At 44.2% G+C, this 27,444-nt stretch overlaps 1 protein-coding gene across 4 annotated transcripts; it reads right to left on the bottom strand.

Moving 5' to 3' along the window:
* Nucleotides 1-5,602: 5,602 nt before the first annotated feature.
* LOC109867059 (ATP-dependent Clp protease ATP-binding subunit clpX-like, mitochondrial) lies at nucleotides 5,603-26,818 on the bottom strand. 4 transcript variants are annotated; one of them, XM_031801560.1, is made up of 15 exons: nucleotides 26,564-26,818; nucleotides 26,003-26,075; nucleotides 25,455-25,615; nucleotides 24,814-24,931; nucleotides 24,477-24,631; nucleotides 20,173-20,329; nucleotides 18,492-18,533; nucleotides 15,999-16,163; nucleotides 15,725-15,889; nucleotides 14,077-14,165; nucleotides 11,583-11,747; nucleotides 10,026-10,319; nucleotides 8,074-8,166; nucleotides 7,754-7,860; nucleotides 5,603-6,124 (listed from the first exon to the last, which is right to left on the bottom strand). In XM_031801560.1, the coding sequence occupies exons 2-15, from the start codon at nucleotides 26,055-26,057 to the stop codon at nucleotides 6,031-6,033; spliced, it is 1,860 nt and encodes a 619-aa protein (XP_031657420.1). In that variant the 5' UTR covers nucleotides 26,058-26,075; nucleotides 26,564-26,818; the 3' UTR covers nucleotides 5,603-6,030. The 4 variants fall into 4 exon arrangements, with proteins under 4 accessions (XP_031657420.1, XP_031657422.1, XP_031657421.1 ...); XM_031801562.1 differs by having other exon boundaries at nucleotides 18,492-18,527; XM_031801561.1 differs by lacking the exon at nucleotides 26,564-26,818 and adding an exon at nucleotides 26,244-26,368.
* Between the last annotated feature and the right edge of the window lie 626 nt (nucleotides 26,819-27,444).

Raw genomic sequence — 27,444 nt, 5'->3', positions numbered from 1 at the left:
GGGCCCTCTCCCTGTGGCGTGTCATGAGCTCCTTATTTCACTTATAATTCACTGTATCACAATTCCAGTGGGTCAGAAGTTTACATACACTAAGTTGACTGTGCCTTTAAATAGCTTGGAAAATTCCAGAAAATGATGTCATGGCTTTAGAAGCTTCTGATAGGCTAATCGACATCATTTGAGTCAATTGGAGGTGTACCTGTGGATGTATTTCAAGGCATACCTTCAAACTCGGAGCCTCTTTGCTTGACATCATGGGAAAATCTAAATAAATCAGCCAAGACCTCAGAAAAAAAATTGTAGACCTCCACAAGTCTGGTTCATTCTTGGGAGCAATTTCCAAATGCCTGAAGGTACCACGTTAATCTGTACAAACAATAGTATGCAAGTATAAACACCATGGGACTACACAGCCGTCATTACCGCTCAGGAAGGAGACAAGTTCTGTGTCCTAGAGATGAACGTTCTTTGGTGCGAAAAGTGCAAATCAATCCCAGAACCACAGCAAATGACATTGTAAAGATGCTGGAGGAAACAGGTACAAAAGTATCTATATCCACAGTAAAACGAGACCTATATTGACATAACCTCAAAGGCCGCTCAGCAAGGAAGAACCCACTGCTCCAAAACCGCCATAAAAAAGCCAGACTATGGTTTGCAACTGCACATGGGGACAAAAATCGTACTTTTTGGAGCAATGTCCTCTGGTCTGATGAAACAAAAATAGAACTGTTGGCCATAATGACCATCGTTATGTTTGGAGGAAAAAGGGGGAGGCTTGCAAGCCGAAGAACACCGTGGCAGCATCATGTTGTGTGGGTGCTTTGCTGCAGGAGGGACTGGTGCACTTCACAAAATAGATGGCATCATGAGGGAGGAAAATTATGTGGATATATTGAAGCAACATCTCAAGACATCAGTCAGGAAGTTAAAGCTTGTTCGCAAATGGGTCTTCCAAATGGACAATGACCCCAAGCATACTTCCAAAGTTGTGGCAAAACGGCTTAAGGACAACAAAGTCAAGGTATTGGAGTGGCCATCACAAAGCCCTGACCTCAATCCAATATAAAATTTGTGGGCAGAACTGGAGACCTACAAACCTGACTCCGTTACACCAGCTCTGTCAGGAGGAATGGGCCAAAATTCACCCTACTTATTGTGGGAAGCTTGTGGAAGGCTACCCAAAACGTTTGACCCAAGTTAAACAATTTAAAGGCAATGTTACCAAATACTAAATGAGTGTATGTAAACTTCTGACCCACTGGGAATATGATGAAGGAAATAAAGGCTGAAATAAATAATTCTCTCTACTATTATTCTGACATTTCACATTCTTAAAATAAAGTGGTGCTCCTAACTGACCTAAGACAGGGAATTTTTTACGAGGATTAAATGTCAGGAATTGTGAAAAACTGAGTTTAAATGCATTTGGCTAAGGTGTATGTAAACGCCCGACTTCAACTGTATATTCAACTGTATATACAGATGATACAGTCGTATATTCATGTGCTCCTTCTCTGGTTCTGGCTGTTGAAGAGCTCCACACTGCTTTTCACTGCAGGCCTCCCTTTATGGTCTCAAACTGGTCTTAAATGTACAAAAAACTAAATTCATGACCTTTAATAACAGAGCTAGAACTATGAGAAGGTTAGCATTTTCACATCTGGTGGCTTATCCATTGAAAAAGTGTCATCCTACCAATATTGGATGACAAGTTGTCCTTTAAAGTTCATGTAGGTAATCTTGTGACAAAGCTTGCAATAGTTTTTTTATTTTCGTAATAAGGCTGGCTTCCCGCTTATGACTAAAAAGAAGGTTGTTCAGAGCATTTTTCTCTCTGTTATTGATTATGGTGACTTGTTGTATGTGCATGTAGCCTCCTCTGTCTTACAGAGACTGGACTCTGTTTATCATGCAGCCTCCTCAGTCTTACAGAGACTGGACTATGTTTATCATGCAGCCTCCTCTGTCTTATAGAGACTGGACTCTGTTTATCATGCAGCCTCCTCTGTCTGACAGAGACGGGACTCTGTTTATCATGCAGCCTCCTCTGTCTTACAGAGACTGGACTCTGTTATCATGCAGCCTCCTCTGTCTTACAGAGACTGGACTCTGTTTATCATGCAGCCTCCTCTGTCTTACAGAGACTCTGTATATCATGCAGCCTCCTCTGTCTTACAGAGACTGGACTATGTTTATCATGCAGCCTCCTCTGTTTATCAAGCAGCCTCCTCTGTCTTACAGAGACTGGACTCTGTTTATCATGCAGCCTCCTCTGTTTATCATACAGCCTCCTCTCTCTGACAGAGACTGGACTCTGTTTATCATGCAGCCTCCTCTGTCCTACAGAGACTGGACTCTGTTTATCATGCAGCCTCCTCTGTCTGACAGAGACTGGACTCTGTTTATCATGCAGCCTCCTCTGTCTTACAGAGACTGTACTCTTTATCATACAGCCTCCTCTGTCTTACAGAGACTGGACTCTGTTTATCATGCAGCCTCCTCTGTCTTACAGAGACTGGACTCTGTTTATCATGCAGCCTCCTCTGTCTGACAGAGACTGGAATCTGTTTATCATGCAGCCTCCTCTGTCTAACACAGACTGGACTCTGTTTATCATGCAGCCTCCTCTGTCTGACAGAGACTGGACTCTGTTTATCATGCAGCCTCCTCTGTCTGACAGAGACTGGACTCTGTTTATCATGCAGCCTCCTCTGTCTGACAGAGACTGGACTATGTTTATCATGCATCCTTGCGCTTTATAACAGATGCCAAGTCACTCCCCCACTATTACACCTCGTACCAAATGGTCGGTTAGGCCTCACTTTATATGTGCAGAAAGATACATTTGTAAGTGTTCATCTACAAAGGCCTTTTGGGTAAACTCCCTCTTTACCTCTGTGGTCTGGTCTCCTTCCCCACCAGCAGGTAAACTCCCTCTGTAGTCTGGTCTCCTTCACCACCAGCAGGTAAACTCCCTCTTTACCTCTGTAGTCTGGTCTCCTTCACCACCAGCAGGTAACTCCCTCTTTACCTCTGTAGTCTGGTCTCCTTCACCACCAGCAGGTAAACTCCCTCTGTAGTCTGGTCTCCTTCACCACCAGCAGGTAAACTCCCTCTTTACCTCTGTAGTCTGGTCTCCTTCACCACCAGCAGGTAAACTCCCTCTTTACCTCTGTAGTCTGGTCTCCTTCACCACCAGCAGGTAAACTCCCTCTTTACCTCTGTAGTCTGGTCTCCTTCACCACCAGCAGGTAAACTCCCTCTTTACCTCTGTAGTCTGGTCTCCTTCACCACCAGCAGGTAAACTCCCTCTTTACCTCTGTAGTCTGGTCTCCTTCCCCACCAGCAGGTAAACTCCCTCTGTAGTCTGGTCTCCTTCACCACCAGCAGGTAAACTCCCTCTTTACCTCTGTAGTCTGGTCTCCTTCACCACCAGCAGGTAAACTCATTCTGTAGTCTGGTCTCCTTCACCACCAGCAGGTAAACTCCCTCTTTACCTCTGTAGTCTGGTCTCCTTCACCACCAGCAGGTAAACTCTCTCTTTACCTCTGTAGTCTGGTCTCCTTCACCACCAGCAGGTAAACTCCCTCTTTACCTCTGTAGTCTGGTCTCCTTCACCACCAGCAGGTAAACTGCTAGGTAGCCTAGTGGTTAGAGTGGAGGGGCGGCAGGTAGCCTAGTGGTTAGAGTGGAGGGGCGGCAGGTAGCCTAGTGGTTAGAGTGGAGGGGCGGCAGGTAGCCTAGTGGTTAGAGTGGAGGGGCGGCAGGTAGCCTAGTTGTTAGAGTGGAGGGGCGGCAGGTAGCCTAGTGGTTAGAGTGGAGGGGCGGCAGGTAGCCTAGTGGTTAGAGTGGAGGGGCGGCAGGGTAGCCTAGTGGTTAGAGTGGAGGGGCGGCAGGTAGCCTAGTGGTTAGAGTGTAGGGGCGGCAGGTAGCCTAGTGGTTAGAGCAGGCAGGTAGCCTAGTGGTTAGAGCAGGCAGGTAGCCTAGTGGTTAGAGCAGGCAGGTAGCCTAGTGGTTAGAGTGGAGGGGCGGCAGGTAGCCTAGTGGTTAGAGCTTTGGGCCAAAAGGTTGCTGGATTGAATCCCTGAGCTGACCAAGGTATAAATCTGTCATTCTGCCCCTAACTGAGCAAGACAGCTAACCCACTGTTCTCGGTGGATGTCGATTACTGCAGCCCCCCCCCCCCCCCCACCCCACCCCACATCTCTGATTCAGGGTTAAGACACATTTCAGTTGAAGACAGTCAGTAACTGACTAGGTATCCCTCCTTTCTCTTACATGGCACTTCAAGCAGGGTAAAGCAAGTGGCAAAGTATTTCGTAAACAATTTCAAATAGTATTTGAACCCAGGTCTGTCGGTGACAGTCAGGGGATTATTATATATATTTTTAACCTTTAACCAGGCAAGTCAATTCAGAACAAATTCTTATTTTCAATGACAGCCTAGGAACAGTGGGTTAACTGCCTTGTTCAGGGGCAGAATGACAGATTTGTACCTTGTCAGCTCGGGGGATTCGAACTTGCAACCTTTAAGTTACTAGTCCAACGATCTAACCACTAGACTACCATGCCGCCCCTCCACTGTAACCACTAGACTACCCTGCCGCCCCTCCACTCTAACCACTAGACTACCCTGCCGCCCCTCCACTCTAACCACTAGACTACCCTGCCGCCCCTCCACTCTAACCACTAGGCTACCCTGCCGCCCCTCCACTCTAACCACTAGGCTACCCTGCCGCCCCTCCACTCTAACCACTAGACTACCCTGCCGCCCCTCCACTCTAACCACTAGCCTACCTGCCGCCCCTCCACTCCACTCTAACCACTAGGCTACCTGCCGCCCCTTCACTCTAACCACTAGGCTACCCTGCCGCCCCTACACTCTAACCACTAGGTTACCTCCCACCCCTCCACTCTAACCACTAGGATACCCTGCCGCCCCTCCACTCTAACCACTAGGCTACCTGCCGCCCCTCCACTCTAACCACTAGGTTACCTGCCGCCCCTCCACTCTAACCACTAGGCTACCCTGCCGTCCCACTAGTTGTATATCGTTATGTAACATTGAAGATACTAAAACAGAACATGTCTTCAAGTCTACAATATAATGTCCCATTCATGTTATACTTGATTCCCTGGCTGATCCCATTCATGTTATACTTGATTCCCTGGCTGATCCCATTCATGTTATGTGTTTCCCTGGCTGATCCCATTCATGTCGTGTTTCCCTGGCTGATCCCATTCATGTCGTGTTTCCCTGGCTGATCCCATTCATGTCGTGTTTCCCTGGCTGATCCCATTCATGTCGTGTTTCCCTGGCTGATCCCATTCATGTCGTGTTTCCCTGGCTGATCCCATTCATGTCGTGTTTCCCTGGCCGATCCCATTCATGTCGTGTTTCCCTGGCCGATCCCATTCATGTCGTGTTTCCCTGGCTGATCCCATTCATGTCGTGTTTCCCTGGCCGATCCCATTCATGTCGTGTTTCCCTGGCTGATCCCATTCATGTCGTGTTTCCCTGGCTGATCCCATTCATGTCGTGTTTCCTTTGCCACTTCAACCTGCCATCATCACAACCCAATAGGAAAGAACACAATCACCTATTTAAAATCATTTAGAATAAAAATGGCATTCTCTTAAGATAGATAAAAGGCAATCCCCAAAGATGGAAAATATATATACTATATAAAATAAAATAAAAAGGTCCATGTTGTTAGTGGCCCTTCATTCATAACTAAACAACTACCATTTGATTCACACGATCAACAGGTATTTACAGATCTCACATCCTAGTTGTTCCTTATGAAAACACAGAGAGAGAGAGAGAAAAGGTCTAGAAACAGTTTCATCAAGCTGTAGTTTCAGTAGTGGGCTCCACAAGGTCTCAGGGGCTGGAATTCAAGGAACCCACAACTGGCTTCCAAAAAGATTCTACAAGGTGTTCTAATGATTCTAGATTGCACTGTGTGTAGATAATATAGCGGTTCTTAAAAAGGAGTGTCAGTAAAAAAGTTAAGGTGGATCAGATCAGTTGTTAGTTGCTGCGTCCATCTGTCTGGGCCAGTTCTCCTCTTCAATACCAGAGTCATACTCCTCCTCTGCCGCCTCCTTCGCTGGAGCCCTGGAAATATATTTACATTTTTAGGCATTTAGCAAAACACTCTTTGGGTTAGGTATGCAGAGAGCGAGAGAGCGAGAGAGTCAGTATTAGTGGTTGTGGGGCCAAGGTACGGTCTGTGGAGATGTTGGGAATATTACATGGGAACTTCAGGTCAGGTTTCAGTACTCAGTGTTCTGTTCTTAACATACAGTACCAGTCAGTAGTTTGGACACACCTACTCATTCAAGGGTTTTTCTTGATTTTTCTACATTGTAGCATAATAGTGAAGACATCAAAACTATGAAATTAACACATGGATTCTGGTAGTAACCAAAGAAAAAAAAGTATATTATATTTGAGGTTGTTCAAATTAGCCACCCTTTGCCTTGACAGCTTTGCATACTCTTGGCATTCTCTCAACCAGCTTCATGAGGTAGTCACCTGGAATGCATGTCAATTAACAGTTGTGCCTTGTTAAAAGTACATAGATAGCCCTATTTGGTAAAAGACCAAGTCCATATTATGGCAAGAACAGCTCAAATAAGCGCAGAGAAACGACAGTCCATCATTACTTTAAGACATGAAGGTCAGTCAATCTGGAAAATGTCAAGAACTTTGAACGTTTCTTCAAGTGCAGTCACAAAAACCGTCAAGCGCTATGATGAAACTGCCGCTCATGAGGTCAACGACAAGAAAGGAAGACCCAGCGTTACGAGAAATTGCAGCCTAAATAAACGCTTCACAGAGTTCAAGTAACGGACATATCTCAACATCAACTGTTCAGAGGAGACTGTGTGAATCAGGCCTCATGGTCGAATTGCTGCAAAGAAACCACTACTAAAGGACACCAATAAGAAGAAGAGATTTGCTTGGGCCAAGAAACACGAGCAATAAACATTAGACTGGTGGAAATCTGTCCTTTGGTCTGATGAGTCCAAATTTGATATTCTTGGCTCCAACCGCCATGTCTTTGTGAGACGCAGAGTAGGTGAACGGATGATCTCTGCATGTGTGGTTCCCACCGTGAAGCATGGAGGAGGTGTGATGGTGCTTTGCTGGTGACACTGTCAGTGATTTATTTAGAATTCAAGGCACACGTTACCAGCATGGCTACCACAGCATTCTTCAGCGATACTCCATCCCATCTGGTTTGCACTTAGTGGGACAATCATGTTTTTCAACAGGACAATGACCCCAAATAGCCCTTACACACCTGCTGCAGGCTGTGTAAGGGCTATTTGTCTAAGAAGGAGAGTGATGGAGTGCTGCATCAGATGACCTGGCCTCCACAATCACCCGACCACAACCCAATATATTTTCATTTGTTTCACACTTTTTCTTTGGTTACAATATGATTCCATAAATGTGTTATTTCATAGTTTTGATGTCTTCACTTGTTATTCTACAACGTTGAAAAATAGTTAATTTAAATTTAAAAAAGACTAGAATTTGTAAATGTTCTAAAACTTTTGCCTGGTACTGTACCTCTGGCATGATGAAACCAACAGACTGATATGGTTGTTATTTCATCTATTAAAAATGTATATTTTACTTAACTAGGCAAGTCATTTAAATCCTGGCAAGAGATAAGTACAGCGATAAACAAAAGACACTACGAAGCCAATAAGAACCAAACAGGTGCTGACGAACCTGACGTAGTGTGGTTCTGATTTGCCCAGGACGACGTCCTCGGTGAACTCCACAGACACGATGTCTGAACATGGCACCTCGAACATGGACTCCAGAAGAAGCTTCTCCTGGATTTAAAAAGGAGATATTTCACACAGTAGTGTCAGAAAACTGAAACAAGACGGTATAGGAATTAATTTCACCTTCGTCACAAGACTCACCGCATTAGCAATATCACTTAGATTTACCATCAGCAACTGAATCCACTGTTTGTATATTGTTACTGCTGATAAGACTCATATACCCAACTTCTAGGAATTGAGCACATTGTATTGACTGACCATGATGGACCTCAGGCCTCGGGCTCCTGTCTTCCTCTCCAGAGCCAGCTTGGCGATGGCCCTCAGAGCATCTGTGGTTACATTCAGTTCACACTGGAACAATCAGAGAGAGAGAGAGAGAAACACAGGAGGATAAAACAGGAACCGAGACACTGAGGCAGAGAGACAGAGAGAGGAACACAGGAGGATAAAACAGGAACCGAGACACTGAGGCAGAGAGAGGAACACAGGAGGATACAACAGGAACCGAGACACTGAGGCAGAGAGAGGAACACAGGAGGATAAAACAGGAACCGAGACACTGAGGCAGAGAGACAGAGAGAGGAACACAGGAGGATAAAACAGGAACCGAGACACTGAGGCAGAGAGAGGAACACAGGAGGATACAACAGGAACCGAGACACTGAGGCAGAGAGAGGAACACAGGAGGATAAAACAGGAACCGAGACACTGAGGCAGAGAGAGGAACACAGGAGGATAAAACAGGAACCGAGACACTGAGGCAGAGAGAGGAACACAGGAGGATAAAACAGGAACCGAGACACTGAGGCAGAGCGAATGTGATCTGCACAGCCAAAGACTTGGGCTAGACTAAACATGACAAACACATCCTTGATAATGACAATATGTCTAGTTTGTGTCTGCTAAGTAGCCAGCAGTCCTGTGAGCAGCTGGGGGGGGAGAAAGAGAGAAAGAGAGAGAGAGAGAAAGAGAGCAAAAGAGCAAAAGAGAAAGAGCGAGAGAGAGAAAGAGAGCTTGTAGATTCTCAGCAGTAGAAATGTTCTTCCAGTCCTGAGAAAGGACTTTCCTTCCTCACCTTGTCCTGAACAGGGCCTGGTACCGAGTCTACTACAACTACTAATAACCTTGTCCTGAAAAGGGCCTGGTACCGAGTCTACTACAACTACTAATAACCTTGTCCTGAACAGGGCCTGGTACCGAGTCTACTACAACTACTAATAACCTTGTCCATGCTGAACAGGGCCTGGTACCGAGTCTACTACAACTACTACTAACCTTGTCCATGCTGAACAGGGCCTGGTACCGAGTCTACTACAACTACTAATAACCTTGTCCATGCTGAACAGGGCCTGGTACCGAGTCTACTACAACTACTAATAACCTTGTCCATGCTGAACAGGGCCTGGTACCGAGTCTACTACAACTACTAATAACCTTGTCCATGCTGAACAGGGCCCGGTACCGAGTCTACTACAACTACTAATAACCTTGTCCATGCTGAACAGGGCCTGGTACCGAGTCTACTACAACTACTAATAACCTTGTCCATGCTGAACAGGGCCTGGTACCGAGTCTACTACAACTACTAATAACCTTGTCCATGCTGAACAGGGCCTGGTACCAAGTCTACTACTACTAACCTTGTCCATGCTGAACAGGGCCTGGTACCAAGTCTACTACTAATAACCTTGTCCATGCTGAACAGGGCCTGGTACCGAGTCTACTACTAACCTTGTCCATGCTGAACAGGGCCTGGTACCGAGTCTACTACAACTAACCTTGTCCATGCTGAACAGGGCCTGGTACCGAGTCTACTACAACTAACCTTGTCCATGCTGAACAGGGCCTGGTACCGAGTCTACTACAACTAACCTTGTCCATGCTGAACAGGGCCTGGTACCGAGTCTACTACTAACCTTGTCCATGCTGAACAGGGCCTGGTACCGAGTCTACTACAACTAACCTTGTCCATGCTGAACAGGGCCTGGTACCGAGTCTACTACAACTAACCTTGTCCATGCTGAACAGGGCCTGGTACCGAGTCTACTACAACTACTACTACCCTTGTCCATGCTGAACAGGGCCTGGTACAGAGTCTACTACAACTACTACTACCCTTGTCCATGCTGAACAGGGCCTGGTACCGAGTCTACTACAACTACCCTTGTCCATGCTGAACAGGGCCTGGTACCGAGTCTACTACAACTAACCTTGTCCATGCTGAACAGGGCCTGGTACTGGGGTATGACAGCGTTGCGTGGTTCAGTCAGGATACGGACCAGCGTCTCTTCATCCAGACTGTGTAGAGGCACCACCACAGGCAGACGCCCTACAAACTCCGGGATCATCCCAAACTCAATGAGGTCTCGGGCCTCCACGAGCTTCAGCAGCCGGTCCTTCTCCTCCATCTCTGCCACCATGTCCATCTGTTCACTACTGTTAGCTTTGTCGGCCGCCGCACGGCGACCCTTACCCATGTTGGATGGTGTGCCAAAGCCCAGGTACTAGAAGAAGAAGAAGAAGAAGAAAAGAGAGAGGTAACAACAGGTACTACATTGGTGGCAGAACGACAGATTTTTAACCTTGTCAGCTTGGGAATTCGATCCAGCAACCTTGGCCCAACGCTCTAACCACTAGGCTACCTGCCGCCCCAGATGTGTCGCACTGCATTGAGGCAAATGGTGGTCACACCAGATACCGACTGGTTTTCTGATCCACGTTCCTACTTTTTTTGTAAGGTATCTGTGACTAACAGATGCACATCTGTATTCCCAGTCATGTGAAATCCATAGATTAGGGTCAAATTCATTTATTTCAATTGACTGATTTCCTTATATAAACTGTAACTCAGTAAAACGTTGAAATTGTTGCATGTTGAGTTTATATTTTTGTTCAGAGTAGGTTCTAATGGGATACGACTGTTTAACTCATGAGGTATTTATTTAGTTATATTTTTCAAGAATCAACAGGTACATGATGACTGGAACGAACTACAAAAATCTCTGAAACTGGAAACACTTATCCCCCTCACTAACTTTAAGCACCAACTTTCAGAGCAGCTCACAGATTACTGCACCTGTACATAGCGCATCTATAATTTAGCCCAAACAACTACCTCTTCCCCCACTGTATTTAATTAATTAATTAATTAATTTTGCTCCTTTGCTTTATCTTGGCCAGGTCACAATTGTAAATTTAACCTACCTGGTTAAATAAAGGTGTTCTCAACTAGCCTCCCTGGTTAAATAAAGGTGTTCTCAACTAGCCTCCCTGGTTAAATAAAGGTGTTCTCAACTAGCCTCCCTGGTTAAATAAAGGTGTTCTCAACTAGCCTCCCTGGTTAAATAAAGGTGTTCTCAACTAGCCTACCTGGTTAAATAAAGGTGTTCTCAACTAGCCTACCTGGTTAAATAAAGGTGTTCTCAACTAGCCTACCTGGTTAAATAAAGGTGTTCTCAACTAGCCTACCTGGTTAAATAAAGGTGTTCTCAACTAGCCTACCTGGTTAAATAAAGGTGTTCTCAACTAGCCTACCTGGTTAAATAAAGGTGAAATAAATAAAACAATAATATTAAAATGGATTTAGAAACCGCAGATTGACCCTTTAAAAATGGACAAATACATAAACTAAGAATACTCAGACTAGAGATACTCAACTGACCAAGTCGCTCTATAAAACCAGTGAACGGAATGAAATTGTCTGCAGCCGTTTTACAGGTGTGGGTCGATAAAAAAGGGGAAAATTATACATATTTTTTCTTACTAACCTTTTCATTCTTTCGTCTGCTGACGATTCTGTCGAGTCCGTTGAAGGCCCCTGACGCTACGAACAGGATGTTAGTGGTGTTCACCTGTACCGTCTCTCCTCTCAACTTCCTGGAGTTCTTCTCTGGAACGTTCACGATCGTGCCCTCCAGGAGTTTCAGCAGGCCCTACATTCAGAAACACACCACGTCAATCACTAATACAACCCAAAGTTTACAGAGACTAAAATTATTATTATTATTATTATTATATTTAAAAATGTTACAATTTCATTTTTGGAGATAAAAAGACTTAAAACCCAAGAAATCAGCTACAAGTGTCATCTGTTGAAGTATTCCCATAGAAAATAGAAAAACAGGATTGTTTACAAATGTAATCCAGGTTTGAAATGATGATGTTTTAGTCAAACATCTCTCTTTGGGCTTCTTTCAGTCAATTTACATTCTACAAATTATTTTTAATTATGTTCTGGCCCTCCCGACCATCTGCTCAACTAAAACCGTCCCGAGGCTGAATCTAGTTGGCGATCCCTGCTCTACAAGCAAACAACATCAAGGATCCTGGCTGTGAGGTTCCAAACGAACACCACCCAGCTATAATATTGAATTGCAATAGTCATTATTACTCTTGCGTGTAAAAATAGCTACTGTAGCCACGATCCCCACAAGGGCTGTGGGCTACTGTAGCCACGATCCCCACAAGGGCTGTGGGCTACTGTAGCCACGATCCCCACAAGGGCTGTGGGCTACTGTAGCCACGATCCCCACAAGGGCTGTGGGCTACTGTAGCCACGATCCCCACAAGGGCTGTGGGCTACTGTAGCCACGATCCCCACAAGGGCTGTGGGCTACTGTAGCCACGATCCCCACAAGGGCTGTGGGCTACTGTAGCCACGATCCCCACAAGGGCTGTGGGCTACTGTAGCCACGATCCCCACAAGGGCTGTGGGCCTAAGTAAGTCAGGTATGTAATGTTTGAGAAGTGCTGTACATCAGATATGTGAATAGCCATCCGTATGCTGGCATGCTGCATGACACTAAGACTTTTCTAATGGATACAAATGAAGTCATCATTAGAGGCATCTAGTGCACAACTGTTGCTGTAGAATAAGTTGACAAAACATTAGGAACACCTTCCTAATATTGAGTTGCCACCTCCACTTTTGCCCTCAGAACAGCCTCAATTCATCGGGGCGTTGGACTCTACAAGGTGTTGAAAGCGTTCCACAAGGATGCTGGTCCATGTTGACAACAATGCTTCCCACAGTTGTGTCAAGTTGGCTGGTGGACCAGTCTTCATACACACGGGAAACTGTTGAGCGTGAAAAACCCAGCAGCATTGCAGTTCTTGACACAAACCGGTGCACCTGGCATCTACTACCAAACCCCATTCAAAGGAACTTCAATCTTTTATCGATCGAGGGGTGGCAGGGTAGCCTAGTGGTCAGAGAGTTGGACTAGTAACCGAAAGGTTGCAAGTTCAAATCCCTGAGCTGACAAGGTACAAATCTGTCATTCTGCCCCTGAACAGGTAGTTAACCCCACTGTTCCTAGGCCGTCATTGAAAATAAGAATTTGTTCTTAACTGACTTGCCTCGTTAAATAAAGGTCAAATTAAAGATTGTATAGTAACTCCAGCTCTTAAATTCTGTACAGCACTTTGTGACATCAGCTGACGTAAGAAGGGCTTTATAAATACATTTGATTGATTGATTGATTATCTTGCCCATTCACCCTCTGAATTGCACACACAATCTATGAGGGCGGCAGGTAGCCTAGTGGTTAGAGCGTTGGGCCAGTAACTGAAAGGTTGCTAGATTGAATCCCAGAGATGACAAGGTAAAAATCTGTCGTTTTGCCCCTGAACAAGGCAGTTAACCCACTGTTCCCTGGTAGGCCGTCATTGTAAATAAGAATTTGTTCTTAACGGACTTGCCTAGTTAAAATAAAGGTTAAATTAAACAATTGTCTCAAAACTTAAAAAACATTTTTAAAAAAAGGTATTTAACCTGTCTCCTCCCCTTCATCTACATGTCTCCTCCCCTTCATCTACATGTCTCCTCCCCTTCATCTACATGTCTCCTCCCCTTCATCTACATGTCTCCTCCCCTTCATCCACATGTCTCCTCCCCTTCATCCACATGTCTCCTCCCCTTCATCTACACGTCTCCTCCCCTTCATCTACACGTCTCCTCCCCTTCATCTACACGTCTCCTCCCCTTCATCTACACGTCTCCTCCCCTTCATCTACACGTCTCCTCCCCTTCATCTACATGTCTCCTCCCCTTCATCTACACTGATTGAAGTGGAATTAACAAGTGACATCAATAAGGGATCGTAGCTTTTCACCTGGATTCCCCTGGTCAGTCTATGTCATGGAAAGAGCAGGTGTTCTTAATGTTTTGTTGTATGTCTGGACACTCCTGTAAAAGTTGACCAAATGACTTTACTTTCCTAAGCTTGGGATAATAAAAGTAGAGTTGTGTTGAGTACTGGCCTGCTGTACACCTTCTCCTCCTACGTCTCTGAGCTGGTGGATCCCAGGAACACTGCCGATCTTATCCACCTCATCCAGAAACACAATGCCTGGACAGGGAGATGTTTACATTCAACAAAAAAAAGGGTAGGTCAAATTACTTTCAGTGCCTTCATGAAATTATTCATACTCCTTGACTTATTCAACATTTTGTTGTGTTACAGCTGAATTCAAAATGGTAAAAAATATATATATATATTTCCTCTCCTCACCGATCTACCCCATAATGACAAAGTGAAAACATGTTTTTAGAAATCTTTGAATATATATTGAAAATAAACTACATTTACATAAGTATTCACACCCCTGATTCAATACATGTTTGAATCCCATTTGGCAGTGATTACAGCTGTGAGGCTATCTGGGTAAATCTCGAAGAGCTTTGGATTGTACAATATGTACACATTATTTCGTTCAATTCTTCCAACTCTGTGAAGTTGGTTGCTGATCATTGATAGACAACCCTGTTCAAGTCTTGCCATAGATTTTTACAACTGATTTAAGTCTAAACTAACTAGGCCGCTCAATGTCGTCTTGGGAAGCAACTCCACTGTCGACATGGCCTTGTATGTTAGATTATTGTTCTGCTGAATTTATCTCCCAGTGTCTGTTGGAAAGCTGACTGAACCAGGTTTTCCTCTAGGATTCTGCCTGTGCTTAGATCTAGTCCATTTATTTTTATCCTAATAAAAACTCCCCAGTCCTTGCCGATGACACCCTCAGTTTTCTATCACAGCCATTAAACTCTGTAACTGTTTTAAAGTCTCCATTGGCCTCATGATGAAATCCCTGAGAGGTTTCCTTCCCCTCTTTGAGACTAGGAAGGACGCTTGTATCTTTGTAGTGACTGGGTGTATTGATACACCACCCAAAGTGTCATTAATAACATCACCATGCTCAAAGGGATATTCAATGCCTGCTTTTTATTATTACCCATCTACCAATAGGGGCCCTTCTTCACGGGGCAGTGGAACATCTCCCTGAGTCTTTGTGGTTGAATCTGTGTTTGAAATTCATTGCTCGACTGAGGGACCGCAAAGATAATTTTGTGTGTGTGTGTGTGTGTGTGTGTGTGTGTGGTACAAAGATGAGGTAGTCATTATTACATTATGGTGTATTGTGGGTAGGCCAGTGACACACAATCTAAATTGAATCCATTTTAAATTCAGGCTGTAACAACAAAAAGTCAAGGAGTGTGAACACCTTTTGAAGGCTCTATAAATATCCCAGAAACACGATGTCTGTACATGGAAACCACATCTTCAGTGAGATGGTGGTCATTATATTGGTGTATTATATTATATTGGTGGTCATTATATTGGTGGTCATTATATTGGTGGTCATTATATTGGTATATTATATTGGTGGTCATTATAGTAGTGTATTATATTATATTGGTGGTCATTATTATACATTTTGTACATATGTGATTAAGATTAACTTTCATAATAAGGTTTATTTGAACCACAAGTGAATTCTCATCTGCAAAAAAACAAATATAATCCCTGCATCAGACTACTCACAACTTAACAAAGTACTGTACATGAGAAGCATTATGAAACTATTGAAGTCCTGAAGATGCAGAAACCAGTGTTTATGAGCCACCCACCTTGCTGTGCTTTATCCACAGAGTAGTTGGCGTCCTGCAGCAGCTTGGCGATAACAGACTCGATGTCCTCCCCCATGTAGCCAGCCTGGGTCAGGGTGGTACAATCACAGATGGCAAAAGGTACATCTAGACACCTGGCCAGAGTCTGAGCCAACAATGTCTTGCCTGGGAAATATAGTGAGGAATATTTTTTATGGACATGAGAAAAGGATATATTTCACAACAGTAAGTTGTTTTTGGACAATAAATAAATAAAAAAAAATAGTTGAGTAACCTGATCCGGTTGGGCCTAACAGCACGATGTTGCTCTTCTCCAGTTTGATGTCAGTGTGGGTGGAGTCTAACACGTCCCCGCCCCTCTTCTCCCGAGGAGCCTGCTGCTGCATGGAGGATCCCAGAGCGTTGCCATGGGGACTGATCCCTGCTATCTGAAGTAGTTCTACAATGTAAACAAATGTAAACAAAAACTGTCATATTGTATATTTGGGTTCAGATGATTTGGCAGCAGGACAGTGGTGAATTCTAGCCTGGTCCCAGGATCTGTTTGTGCTCTTGCCAAATATCAACTCCATTGTGGTCCTTGTCAAGCTTGTTTGGCATGACTGATTCCATAAGGAGTTGGCGAGAGGGCAGAAACACATTTTTCCCCCCAGGCTAGGGAAAACACATTTTGGGTTCCCCCATCTCTCATGGTAATGACCTGGCTCAAAAACATCACTTTTCCAAACAGGATATGCAATGTCGGCCTACTGTGACCTGGCAACTTGTGTTGTACTACACATCTCTACTGTATTACTTGTATACTCAGTGTACAAAATATTAAGAACACCTGATCTTTCCATAACAGACTGACCAGGTGAATCCAGGTGAAAGCTATGATTCCTTATTGATGTCACCTGTAAAATCCACTTCAATCAGTGTAGATGAAGGGGAGGAGACGGGTTAAAGAAGGATTTTTAAGCCTTGAGACATGGATTGTGTGCGTGTGCCATTCAGAGGGTGAATGGGCAAGACAAACGATTGAAGCGTATGTTAGTAGGTGCCAGGTGCACCGGTTTGGGTCAAGAATTGCAACGCTGCTGGGTTTTTCCACGCTCAGTTTCCCCGTGTGTATCAAGAATGGTCCACCACCCAAAGGACATCCAGACAACTTGACACAACTGTGGGAAGCATTGGGAGTCAACATGGGCCAGCGTCCCTGTGAAACACTCGACACCTTGTAGAGTCCCATGCCCCGATGAATTGAGGCTGTTCTGAGGGCAAAAGTGGAGGTGGCAACTCAATATTAGGAAGGTGTTCCTAATGCTGCTGGGTTTTTCACGCTCAACAGTTTCCCGTGTGTATGAAGACTGGTCCACCAGCCAACTTGACACAACTGTGGGAAGCATTGTTGTCAACATGGACCAGCATCCTTGTGGAACGCTTTCAACACCTTGTAGAGTCCAACGCCCCGATGAATTGAGGCTGTTCTGAGGGCAAAAGTGGAGGTGGCAACTCAATATTAGGAAGGTGTTCCTAATGTTTTGTCAACTTATTCTACAAGTACACAACAACAGAAAGGAACAGGAAGTGTTGTGTTTGCGAATCAAATCAACGCTACTTTTCTAATAACCAATCAGATGGGTTCATGCAGGTGACTTGACTGATCGTGTATGGAGGAATCCTCAACTTGGCACTACGCCCAGAATGTTGCTATGGGAACAACCAAGGTATCTCAGTTTCAAGGTCTCAACTTGGAGAGAGAGAGAAAGCCTCGTGAGGTATTGGTCAGTCACATGTGCGAGTCACCGGTAATGAATGAATGATGCTAAATCAGGCATATATAACTTGTCTGTGTATAGCCGTATATAAGGCAACTGTTGGGACCGCCCCAGCGGAGCTTCTGATAAACCTGTATGGTGTGCAGAGTTTGTAACCTTTTATTTAACCTTTATTTAACTAGACAAGTCAGTTAAGAACAAATTCTTATTTACAATGACGGCCTACTGGGGAACAGTGGGGTTAAACTGCCTTGTTCAGGGGGCAGAACGACAGCTAACCCACTGTTCCACCTTGTCAGCTCGGGGATTTGATTGGTTACTGGCCCAACGCTCTATCCACTAGGCTACCTGCCGCCCAGCTTGCTGATAATAAAGAGCGATTCATTTAAGATTGACGTCAGAGGTCCCAGGTATTGATTTTCCACCTCAGTGTTCTTATTGTTTTGTACACGCCGTGTATAACTCGTTTTCAGTTCTCCAGGCATGGCATTACATCATCTAGGCTCTCTAGTTATAATGTGAAGTATCAGTATCTGTGGTGCTGCGTCGCTGCAATAGGTCAAAGTTCAATCTAAAAATACATGTGCTCTGCTCTACTGGGAGCCACTGTGTAGTCAACATACTTTCAAATACTTAATATGGGCTTCCTGTTTGGCTCAGTTGGTAGAGCATGCCCCCCCACCCCCACCCCCACCCCACCCAGAAGTGTCACATTTTTGTTTTAACCCGAAACTTCCACAACTGATTTAATTAGTCAAAGGATTAGTGATGATTAGTTGACTAATTGAAATCAAGTTATCTAACAAACCCTGAAAACAAGTCATTAACAACAAGAGAAGTTAATCTGTAAACTTCAGCATTTGTGTAATTCTTGAAAAAAAAAAAATATATATATATATATTACACACACACATAAAACAGAACGCTCCAATCAAAAATGTGACATGTTTAAAAAAAAATTGTCAATGATACGACACTATATAAGGAGGACCAATCAAATCACTTACTGGTGAACCTGTACTCATCCTCCCGTCTTCTCATCTCTAGCTCTACAGAGGATGACAAAGTACTCCAAATCAACATGATCGCAGCCAGATTTACACATCATCACTACAGTTCTGCAAGGAGGAATCAGATCCCACTGTTGTTGTTGTTGTTGTTGTTATATCATCACCTTGTTATAAATCCATAAAAAATCAATTTTGTCACTAAAGCACCTTATACCACCCACCACTGCGACTTGTATGCTCTAGTCGGCTGGCCCTCGCTACATATTCGTCGCCAGACCCACTGGCTCCAGGTCATCTACAAGTCTATGCTAGGTAAAGCTCCGCCTTATCTCAGCTCACTGGTCACGATGGCAACACCCATCCGTAGCACGCGCTCCAGCAGGTGTATCTCACTGATCATCCCTAAAGCCAACACCTCATTTGGCCGCCTTTCGTTCCAGTACTCTGCTGCCTGTGACTGGAACGAATTGCAAAAATCGCTGAAGTTGGAGACTTTTATCTCCCTCACCAACTTCAAACATCAGCTATCTGAGCAGCTAACCGATCGCTGCAGCTGTACATAGTCTATTGGTAAATAGCCCACCCTTTTCACCTACCTCATCCCCATACTGTTTTTATTTATTTACTTTTCTGCTCTTCTGCACACCAATATCTCTACCTGTACATGACCATCTGATCATTTATCACTCCAGTGTTAATCTGCAAAATTGTAATTATTTGCCTACCTCCTCATGCCTTTTGCACACATTGTATATAGACCCCCCCTTCGTTTTCTACTGTGTTATTGACTTGTTAATTGTTTACTCCATGTGTAACTCTTTGTTGTATGCTCACACTGCCATGCTTTATCTTGGCCAGGTCGCAGTTGCAAATGAGCACTTGTTCTCAACTAGCCTACCTGGTTAAATAAAGGTGTTCTCAACTAGCCTACCTGGTTAAATAAAGGTGTTCTCAACTAGCCTACCTGGTTAAATAAAGGTGTTCTCAACTAGCCTACCTGGTTAAATAAAGGTGAAATAAAAAATAAAATAAATAAAAAATGTAAAACTGTGAAATGTGGGTGTAAAAAGCAAAATCATTGAACAAATGCCAAATTATACAAATGAGAGCACCTCGAGGTGACTGATATGAACAGGACTGAACAGGTGTTTCAGCACATTCTAGAAAACTGTGGTTGGGTCTTTGTTGCCTCCTGAAATTCTACTATTCTGGAAGTTCTATTCTGGAAGTTCTATTCTGGAAGTTCTATTCTGGAAGTTCTATTCTGGAAGCCAACCTCATTTTTGCCCAGTCTACGTTTCCTGGAAGCTGAGGCTAAATATTACTAACATTTTAAACAAAGGCCTTTAGCTGACTGAACTCTGCTGACCTCGTGGTGCCAGATCTACTACAGCTAACAGACTACACTGACCTCGTGGTGTCAGAACTACTACAGCTAACAGTAGATGGGTTTTATAATGGTAACTACCAGTAGTCTATACTGACCTTGTAGTGTGAGTGAGGTCTTTAGCTACCTTAACTACTGACCTCATGGTGTGAGGCCTGTTTCTAACTAACAGTAGACTGTACTACTGACCTCGGTGTGAGCGAGGCCTGTTTCTAACTAACAGTAGACTGTACTACTGACCTCGGTGTGAGCGAGGCCTGTTTCTAACTAACAGTAGACTGTACTACTGACCTCGTGGTGTGAGCGAGGCCTGTTTCTCCACCTCCACCTGTCTGCTCCCAGCAGGGATGTTGTTGTAGATTCTCTTGTAGTGATTATACACAGCTACCGCCAGCACCTTCTTAGCATACGACTGACCCACTACGTACCTGTCCAGGTAGGCATAGATCTGAAAGGCAGTGTCGTTGACATTTACGATAAAGACCTTTTATAACGTGTTCAAACAAGTCTATCAATAAAAGGAACTGTTTCATAATGCATTATACTGCATCTCCAGGCTTTAAGTAGTTTTCAAGCTCATGACAAGTCTTACGGTGCATTATCAATCTCTCCGCCCCTCCACTCCCCAAACAAATTCTATATGTTTCATAAACAACAGGTGTAGACTAACAGTGAAATGTTTACTTATGGGTCCTTTTCCAACAATGCAGAGTAAGATAAAATATTTAATACAACAAAAAAACTGGAAGCCTGTGAATTACAGAAATGAGGAAGTGGATGGCGGCACGTTTTACTTTTACACTCTGGACAAAACAGAGACGCTTGTTCTAGGTCCCAAGAATACAGAGACGCTTGTTCTAGGTCCCAAGAATACAGAGACGCTTGTTCTAGGTCCCAAGAAAACAGAGACGCTTGTTCTAGGTCCCAAGAAAACAGAGACGCTTGTTCTAGGTCCCAAGAATACAGAGACGCTTGTTCTAGGTCCCAAGAAAACAGAGACGCTTGTTCTAGGTCCCAAGAACAACAGAGACGCTTGTTCTAGGTCCCAAGAACAACAGAGACGCTTGTTCTAGGTCCCAAGAACAACAGAGACGCTTGTTCTAGGTCCCAAGAAAACAGAGACGCTTGTTCTAGGTCCCAAGAAAACAGAGACGCTTGTTCTAGGTCCCAAGAAAACAGAGACGCTTGTTCTAGGTCCCAAGAATACAGAGACGCTTGTTCTAGGTCCCAAGAATACAGAGACGCTTGTTCTAGGTCCCAAGAATACAGAGACGCTTGTTCTAGGTCCCAAGAATACAGGGACGCTTGTTCTAGGTCCCAAGAATACAGGGACGCTTGTTCTAGGTCCCAAGAATACAGGGACGCTTGTTCTAGGTCCCAAGAAAACAGAGACGCTTGTTCTAGGTCCCAAGAAAACAGAGACGCTTGTTCTAGGTCCCAAGAAAACAGAGACGCTTGTTCTAGGTCCCAAGAAAACAGAGACGCTTGTTCTAGGTCCCAAGAATACAGAGACGCTTGTTCTAGGTCCCAAGAAACAGAGAGATGTGCTGTCAAATGGGTGTATAGTCGTCTCAAATAAAACCGTGAAGGACCTCTGCGTTACTCTGTACCCTGATCTCTCTTTTGACGAACATATCAAGACTGTTTCAAAGGGTAGTTTTTTTTCCAATTTTCGTTAAATTGCTAAAACGGTAAACTTTTTGTCCAAAAATGATGCAGAAAAGCTAATCCATGTTTTTGTCACTTCTAGATTAGACTACTGCAATGCTCTACTTTCCGGCTACCCGGATAAAGCACTAAATAAACTTCAGTTAGTGCAAAACAGGGCTGCTAGAATCCTGACTAGAACCAAAAAATGTGATCATATTTCTCCAGTGCTAGCCTCCCTACACTGGCTTCCTCTTAAGGCAAGGGCTGATTTCAAGGTTTTACTGCTAACCTACAAAGCGTTACATGGACTTGCTCCTACCCATCTCTCCGATTTGGTCCTACCGTACATACCTACATGTACACTACGGTCACAATAAGCAGGCCGAAAGGCCAAAGACTCATCTCTTCAGTAGGTCCTATGATTGAGTGTAGTCTGAGAGAGAGGTGCGAAGGTGAACGGAAAGGCACTGAAGTGACGAACCATCCTTGCTGTTACTGCCTGGCCGGCTCCCCTCTCTCCACTGGGATTCTCTGCCTCGGACCATATAACAGGGGCTGAGTCACTGGCTTACTGGTGCTCTACCAGGGCTGCGTCACGTCGTGTCAGGCTTGAGTCACTGACTTGATCTTCCTGTCCGGTTTTGTGCCCCGTCGGGCTCGTGCGGTAGAGGAGATCTTCGTGGGCTACACTCAACCTTGTCTCAGGGTAGTAAGTTGGTGGTCTGTTGATATCCCTCTAGTGGTGTGGGAACTATGCTTTAGTAAAGTGGGTGGGGTTATATCCTGCCTGTTTGGCCCTGTCCGGGGGTATCGTCGGGAGGGGCCACAGTGTTCCCTGACCTCCCCCTGTCTCAGTCTCTATGCTGCAGCAGTCTGTGTGCCGGGGGGTTGGGTTCAGTCTGTTATAATTCTCATGTCTTATCTGGTGTCCTGTGTGATCTTAAGAACGCGCCATCTAATTCTCCCCTCCCGGAGGACGAGAGCCCTAGGAACCATGCCTCTGGCTGTCCTCCTCTCCAGTGCTGCTGATCCAGTTTCAACAGTTCTACCTGGGGCTATGGGACCCTGAAAATGTTCACAGGACATCTTACCTTGTTCTGGACCGGCTGTTTTTGACCCTCTGTCTCCCTCACCTGCTGTCTCAACCTCTGAATGCTCAGTACTAAATCGATGTGCAGAGGTACAAGGTAATTGAGGTAGCTATGTAGGTTTCGAGTGTTCAGAATGATGATGATTAATAAGATGACTGTTGAAGGATGTGATAGGGAAAGACCTTTTTAATTCGGGAGATGGTATCTCTTTAAAGAACTGCTCGTGGTGCCCCAGATCCTAATGAGTTAATTGTTACATGATTAATAAAAATTGTTTAAAAAAATTGGGTAACAATTAAACATAGTTTGTTATTTATCTAATCAACTCTCTTCAGACTAATGTTAAAGTCAAGTCACGACAGGTGCGACTCGGGTTTCGCCATCAGCTGGAAGACAGTGACCCCCTTTTGGTGAATGAGAATGGAGGGATGTTGAGAGACGGACCCTCAGTCTGCTGCTCTCTCCCTCTGCTGAGACTGACCCTCAGTCTGCTGCTCTCTCCCTCTGCTGAGACTGACCCTCAGTCTGCTGCTCTCTCCCTCAGTCAGCTGCTCTCTCCCTCAGTCAGCTGCTCTCTCCCTCAGTCAGCTGCTCTCTCCCTCAGTCTGCTGCTCTCTCCCTCAGTCTGCTGCTCTCTCCCTCAGTCTGCTGCTCTCTCCCTCAGTCTGCTGCTCTCTCCCTCAGTCTGCTGCTCTCTCCCTCAGTCTGCTGCTCTCTCCCTCAGTCTGCTGCTCTCTCCCTCAGTCTGCTGCTCTCTCCCTCAGTCTGCTGCTCTCTCCCTCAGTCTGCTGCTCTCTCCCTCTCCCTCCGCTGAGACAGACCGTCAGATGCAGGCACCATCAGCCCAGTAAAATAAAACACGAATAATTTAAATGTCTGCTCACTCAGATGTGCCTCACAAGTAATACAACAACGGATCTATTACCGGTGTGATCATATAAACCTACCTCAACATTTGTTTATATAATGTAAAATGTTATGGGATGCATTTTCTCCATTGTTCTTGATGGTAGTCCCACATTATGATCAAATAGCCACAGTATCCGACTTGGCCACTGTTAAAACTGTAACTTAAAGAGGGTACAGCCTCAGTGTTCACAGTAAAACTAACTTAATGCTGGTACAGCCTCAGTGTTCACAGTAAAACTAACTTAATGCTGGTACAGCCTCAGTGTTCACAGTAAAACTAACTTAATGGTGGTACAGCCTCAGTGTTCACAGTAAAACTAACTTAATGGTGGTACAGCCTCAGTGTTCACAGTAAAACTAACTTAATGCTGGTACAGCCTCAGTGTTCACAGTAAAACTAACTTAATGCTGGTACAGCCTGTGTTCACAGTAAAACTAACTTAATGCTGGTACAGCCTCAGTGTTCACAGTAAAACTAACTTAATGCTGGTACAGCCTCAGTGTTCACAGTAAAACTAACTTAATGCTGGTACAGCCTCAGTGTTCACAGTAAAACTAACTAAATGCTGGTACAGCCTCAGTGTTCACAGTAAAACTAACTTAATGCTGGTACAGCCTCAGTGTTCACAGTAAAACTAACTTAATGCTGGTACAGCCTCAGTGTTCACAGTAAAACTAACTTAATGCTGGTACAGCCTCAGTGTTCACAGTAAAACTCACTCTGGAAGTTGTACAGAATTTTCACAAAGTTGAAGATGTAGACCTGAAATTTGCTCAGTGCCCCCCCCACCCACAACAAAAAAAATGTAGGGAATGCATTATAGCTCCAGGTATACCTGCAGCATCATCATAGTAATTCCTGTTTGACGATAACCATCACATTAACAACAACAAAAACAGGAGAAACAAGAACCAGTTCCTCTTTATGGTCATTGGTGCACGTACCTTTTTGGGTGGCGGGGGAGGTTTTTGTGTGAAGGCCATTTTGACAGCCTCAACGGGCGACTCTGCTTCTGTTTTCAGACCCTTCTTAGAGTCCGTCTCAGAGAGAACCACGAAGAAGTGATGGCAGTTCTCACACTTTACAAAACGTGTTGACGCTGAACAAAAAAAAACAACAACATTGAAATGTTTCCCTTTTACGTCTCTGATTTCATACAATAGTAGTGACTGTGTGACAAGTCAATCATTATTACCACAGCTTTTTCTACAACTAGAAAAATTCAGCCTGTCTGAACATCGTATCTTATTTATTTATTTTCATTTTTAAAAAGGTACTCACATACAAAGGTCTCCACATGTGTACATGGGTCTCCACATTTGGGACAGTGCAGCTGGTTACCCCCCTTCCCTGATCCACCAGAAGAGCCCGGAAGTCTCTTTCCCTCACTGAGGTTCTTCTGCATATGACGAACACAATAGAGAGAGAGAGAGAGAGAGACACACTATTGTGAATGCAATGTAGCCACAGATAGGAATCAGCTATGTCGTTGTCACGGCTTAAAAAAAAAAAAGCACTGTGTATTTATTACAAAGTCTATTATTGGGTCTTGTCACCACCAGAGATGGGGCCCCAATTCCATTTCAACTCAATCGTTCTATTAAAGATGTCACCACTTAGCATAAACAGATCTGGGAACAAGCCATCCTTGCCACGTTGTTACGTCAAGTTTAGCAATGACCATAGGAGTTGGCGAGACAGCACAAACAGATCTGGGTCCAAGCTAGTCACCACGGGGTGATTCATTCTGTAAAGCGGGCAAACAGATCTGGGTCTAATCACCACGGGGTGATTCATTCTGTAAAGCAAACCGATCCGGGTCTAGTCACCACAGGGTGATTCATTCTGTAAAGCAAACAGATCAGGGTCTAGTCACGACAGGGTGATTCACTTCGGTAAAGCGGACAAACAGATGTGTTTACCTTTCCACTGTCGCTGGATCCATCCTTGGTTGTTCCATCTTTAGCAACAAAACACACTGCCGTTTCATGGAAGGATCTGACTCGGACTCTGGGAGGTAGGTGAGCTTCACAAGAACCAGGTCTGCTCAAAGCATACAGTTGAATACGAGAACAAAACAGTCCTGTACAACAGAAACACCATGCAACCAAATGTTTAGGCCTATGTTATCATAATCTTGGTAGTTTTTATTTCTGGATGGCCATGATTCATATATATATATATATATATTAGGTCAGGCCAACTTTCCAGTTCCATAGATATAGAATGATTCATTCAAATTCTATGCCTCGTTTCCCCTCCTCAATCAGCCAATCATTAGATCAGCCTTTCCCGGAAATCATCAATCATCACGTAGTCTAAGGTGTTGTTTACAGTGTCAATATCAACATCTGGCATTACGGAAATACAGCTAGCTGTGCGCTACATTTTACGTCCTGTTTTAAAAAAAACGCGTTTAGATTACTATTGTTATCTATGACAATTAATTAAGATTACAAAGTGTCGTTACCTCTGTGTGCTGAATTCAAGAATATCCTCACGGCCGATGTGCATGTACAGAACATACTTTAGTCAATCAATGTCTGGCAAATAGACACAGATAAACCAGGATTAACCACTAACCAGCATGAATCAACCCGGGCAATTGTTAGGTACTGTAGATACCTAGGACATAGTTAATTTAGCAAAGTCACGAAAAAATCTGACGGAACTAAACGGAACAATATAACGAACTAGTTATTCAGGTTCACCTGTCAACAAGTAGTGGTCCTCAGCTACGTGACTTACAAGTTATTATACAAACTTGAAAATACAAAAATAACACCCTTATAGCTGGAAGGCCGAGGCCGGACTTGGTAGCCAGTGGGGCAACTAGTTCATTTATTTTATGTAGGAAACACGGCTAGCGACAGAAAAACTAAGTGAGCATTCCGGATTAGAGGTCATTTAGCTAACTTAGTTATCCGGTGAAACATAACTTAAACATGTCAACTGGTTAGCTATGTGACATGTTTAAGAGACGCACAATGTGGCTTAACAATATATAGTTTACTAGAAAACCAAACCTTACCTTTTTGAATTGTACACGATGGAACCAAAACAAGGCTTGACAAGTTTCTTCCCGGAGCACAATTTGGTCGAGTCACTGCGACTGTGTAGTAGGTTTATTAGCAGGTCAACGATGTCATTCATACCAATGTGTCACCGTCCAGATATAATGGGGGTAAACCGCTTCAACTCATACTGCGTTTACACTGCAATTCGGAACTAGGAAATTCCAGACTTGCTGATTCGTTAGACTCCACACGTGTATAACTACAGGCCAGATACGGTTTCCCAACCTTATAACTAGCTAGTAATCCATTTCAGGCTTTCAATCAAGTTAAGAGTAGCTAGCGTGTATTAACTATCTTAGCTGACATGGTTGGTAGACTTTAGAAAAGCAGCCAACAACGAAAATGTACTGAATAAGACTCACAGTCCTTTCAATATTTGATCAGAGAAGCATATTTTGTTAATTAAAAAAAATAGCCACCAGTCAGGAGGATACAGACAGCTCAAGCAAGAGGTATGGAGAAAAATGTACACAATTTTTTTTATACATAGAATTAAGAATAATAATGCTAAATTCTCAAATTTAAGGATGGCCTATACCCCCACCCCCCATAAGCCCCGGCACCACGAGTGTGCAAAAGGGGGCTGAGCCCCCTCCGTATTAGTTGTATGTCCCTGTATAAAACTAGGGAAAAAGTTAAAATAATTGAGTGCCAGGTTGGCGCAAAATCTGTATCTCCGCTACGCTGTCTAAGACACTGCATCTCAGTGCGAAAGGTGTCACTACAGTCCCTGGTTCAAATCCAGGCTGTATCACATCCGGCTGTGATTGGTAGTCCCATATTTTTTTTAAATTTTCTTCCTGGATTGGCTTCCACTGTGATTTTGAATGATTTA

Source organism: Oncorhynchus kisutch, linkage group LG22 (genome assembly GCF_002021735.2).
Source record: "Oncorhynchus kisutch isolate 150728-3 linkage group LG22, Okis_V2, whole genome shotgun sequence".
Lineage (NCBI taxonomy): Eukaryota > Metazoa > Chordata > Actinopteri > Salmoniformes > Salmonidae > Oncorhynchus > Oncorhynchus kisutch.
This window is presented reverse-complemented; position numbering and strand designations above follow the sequence as displayed.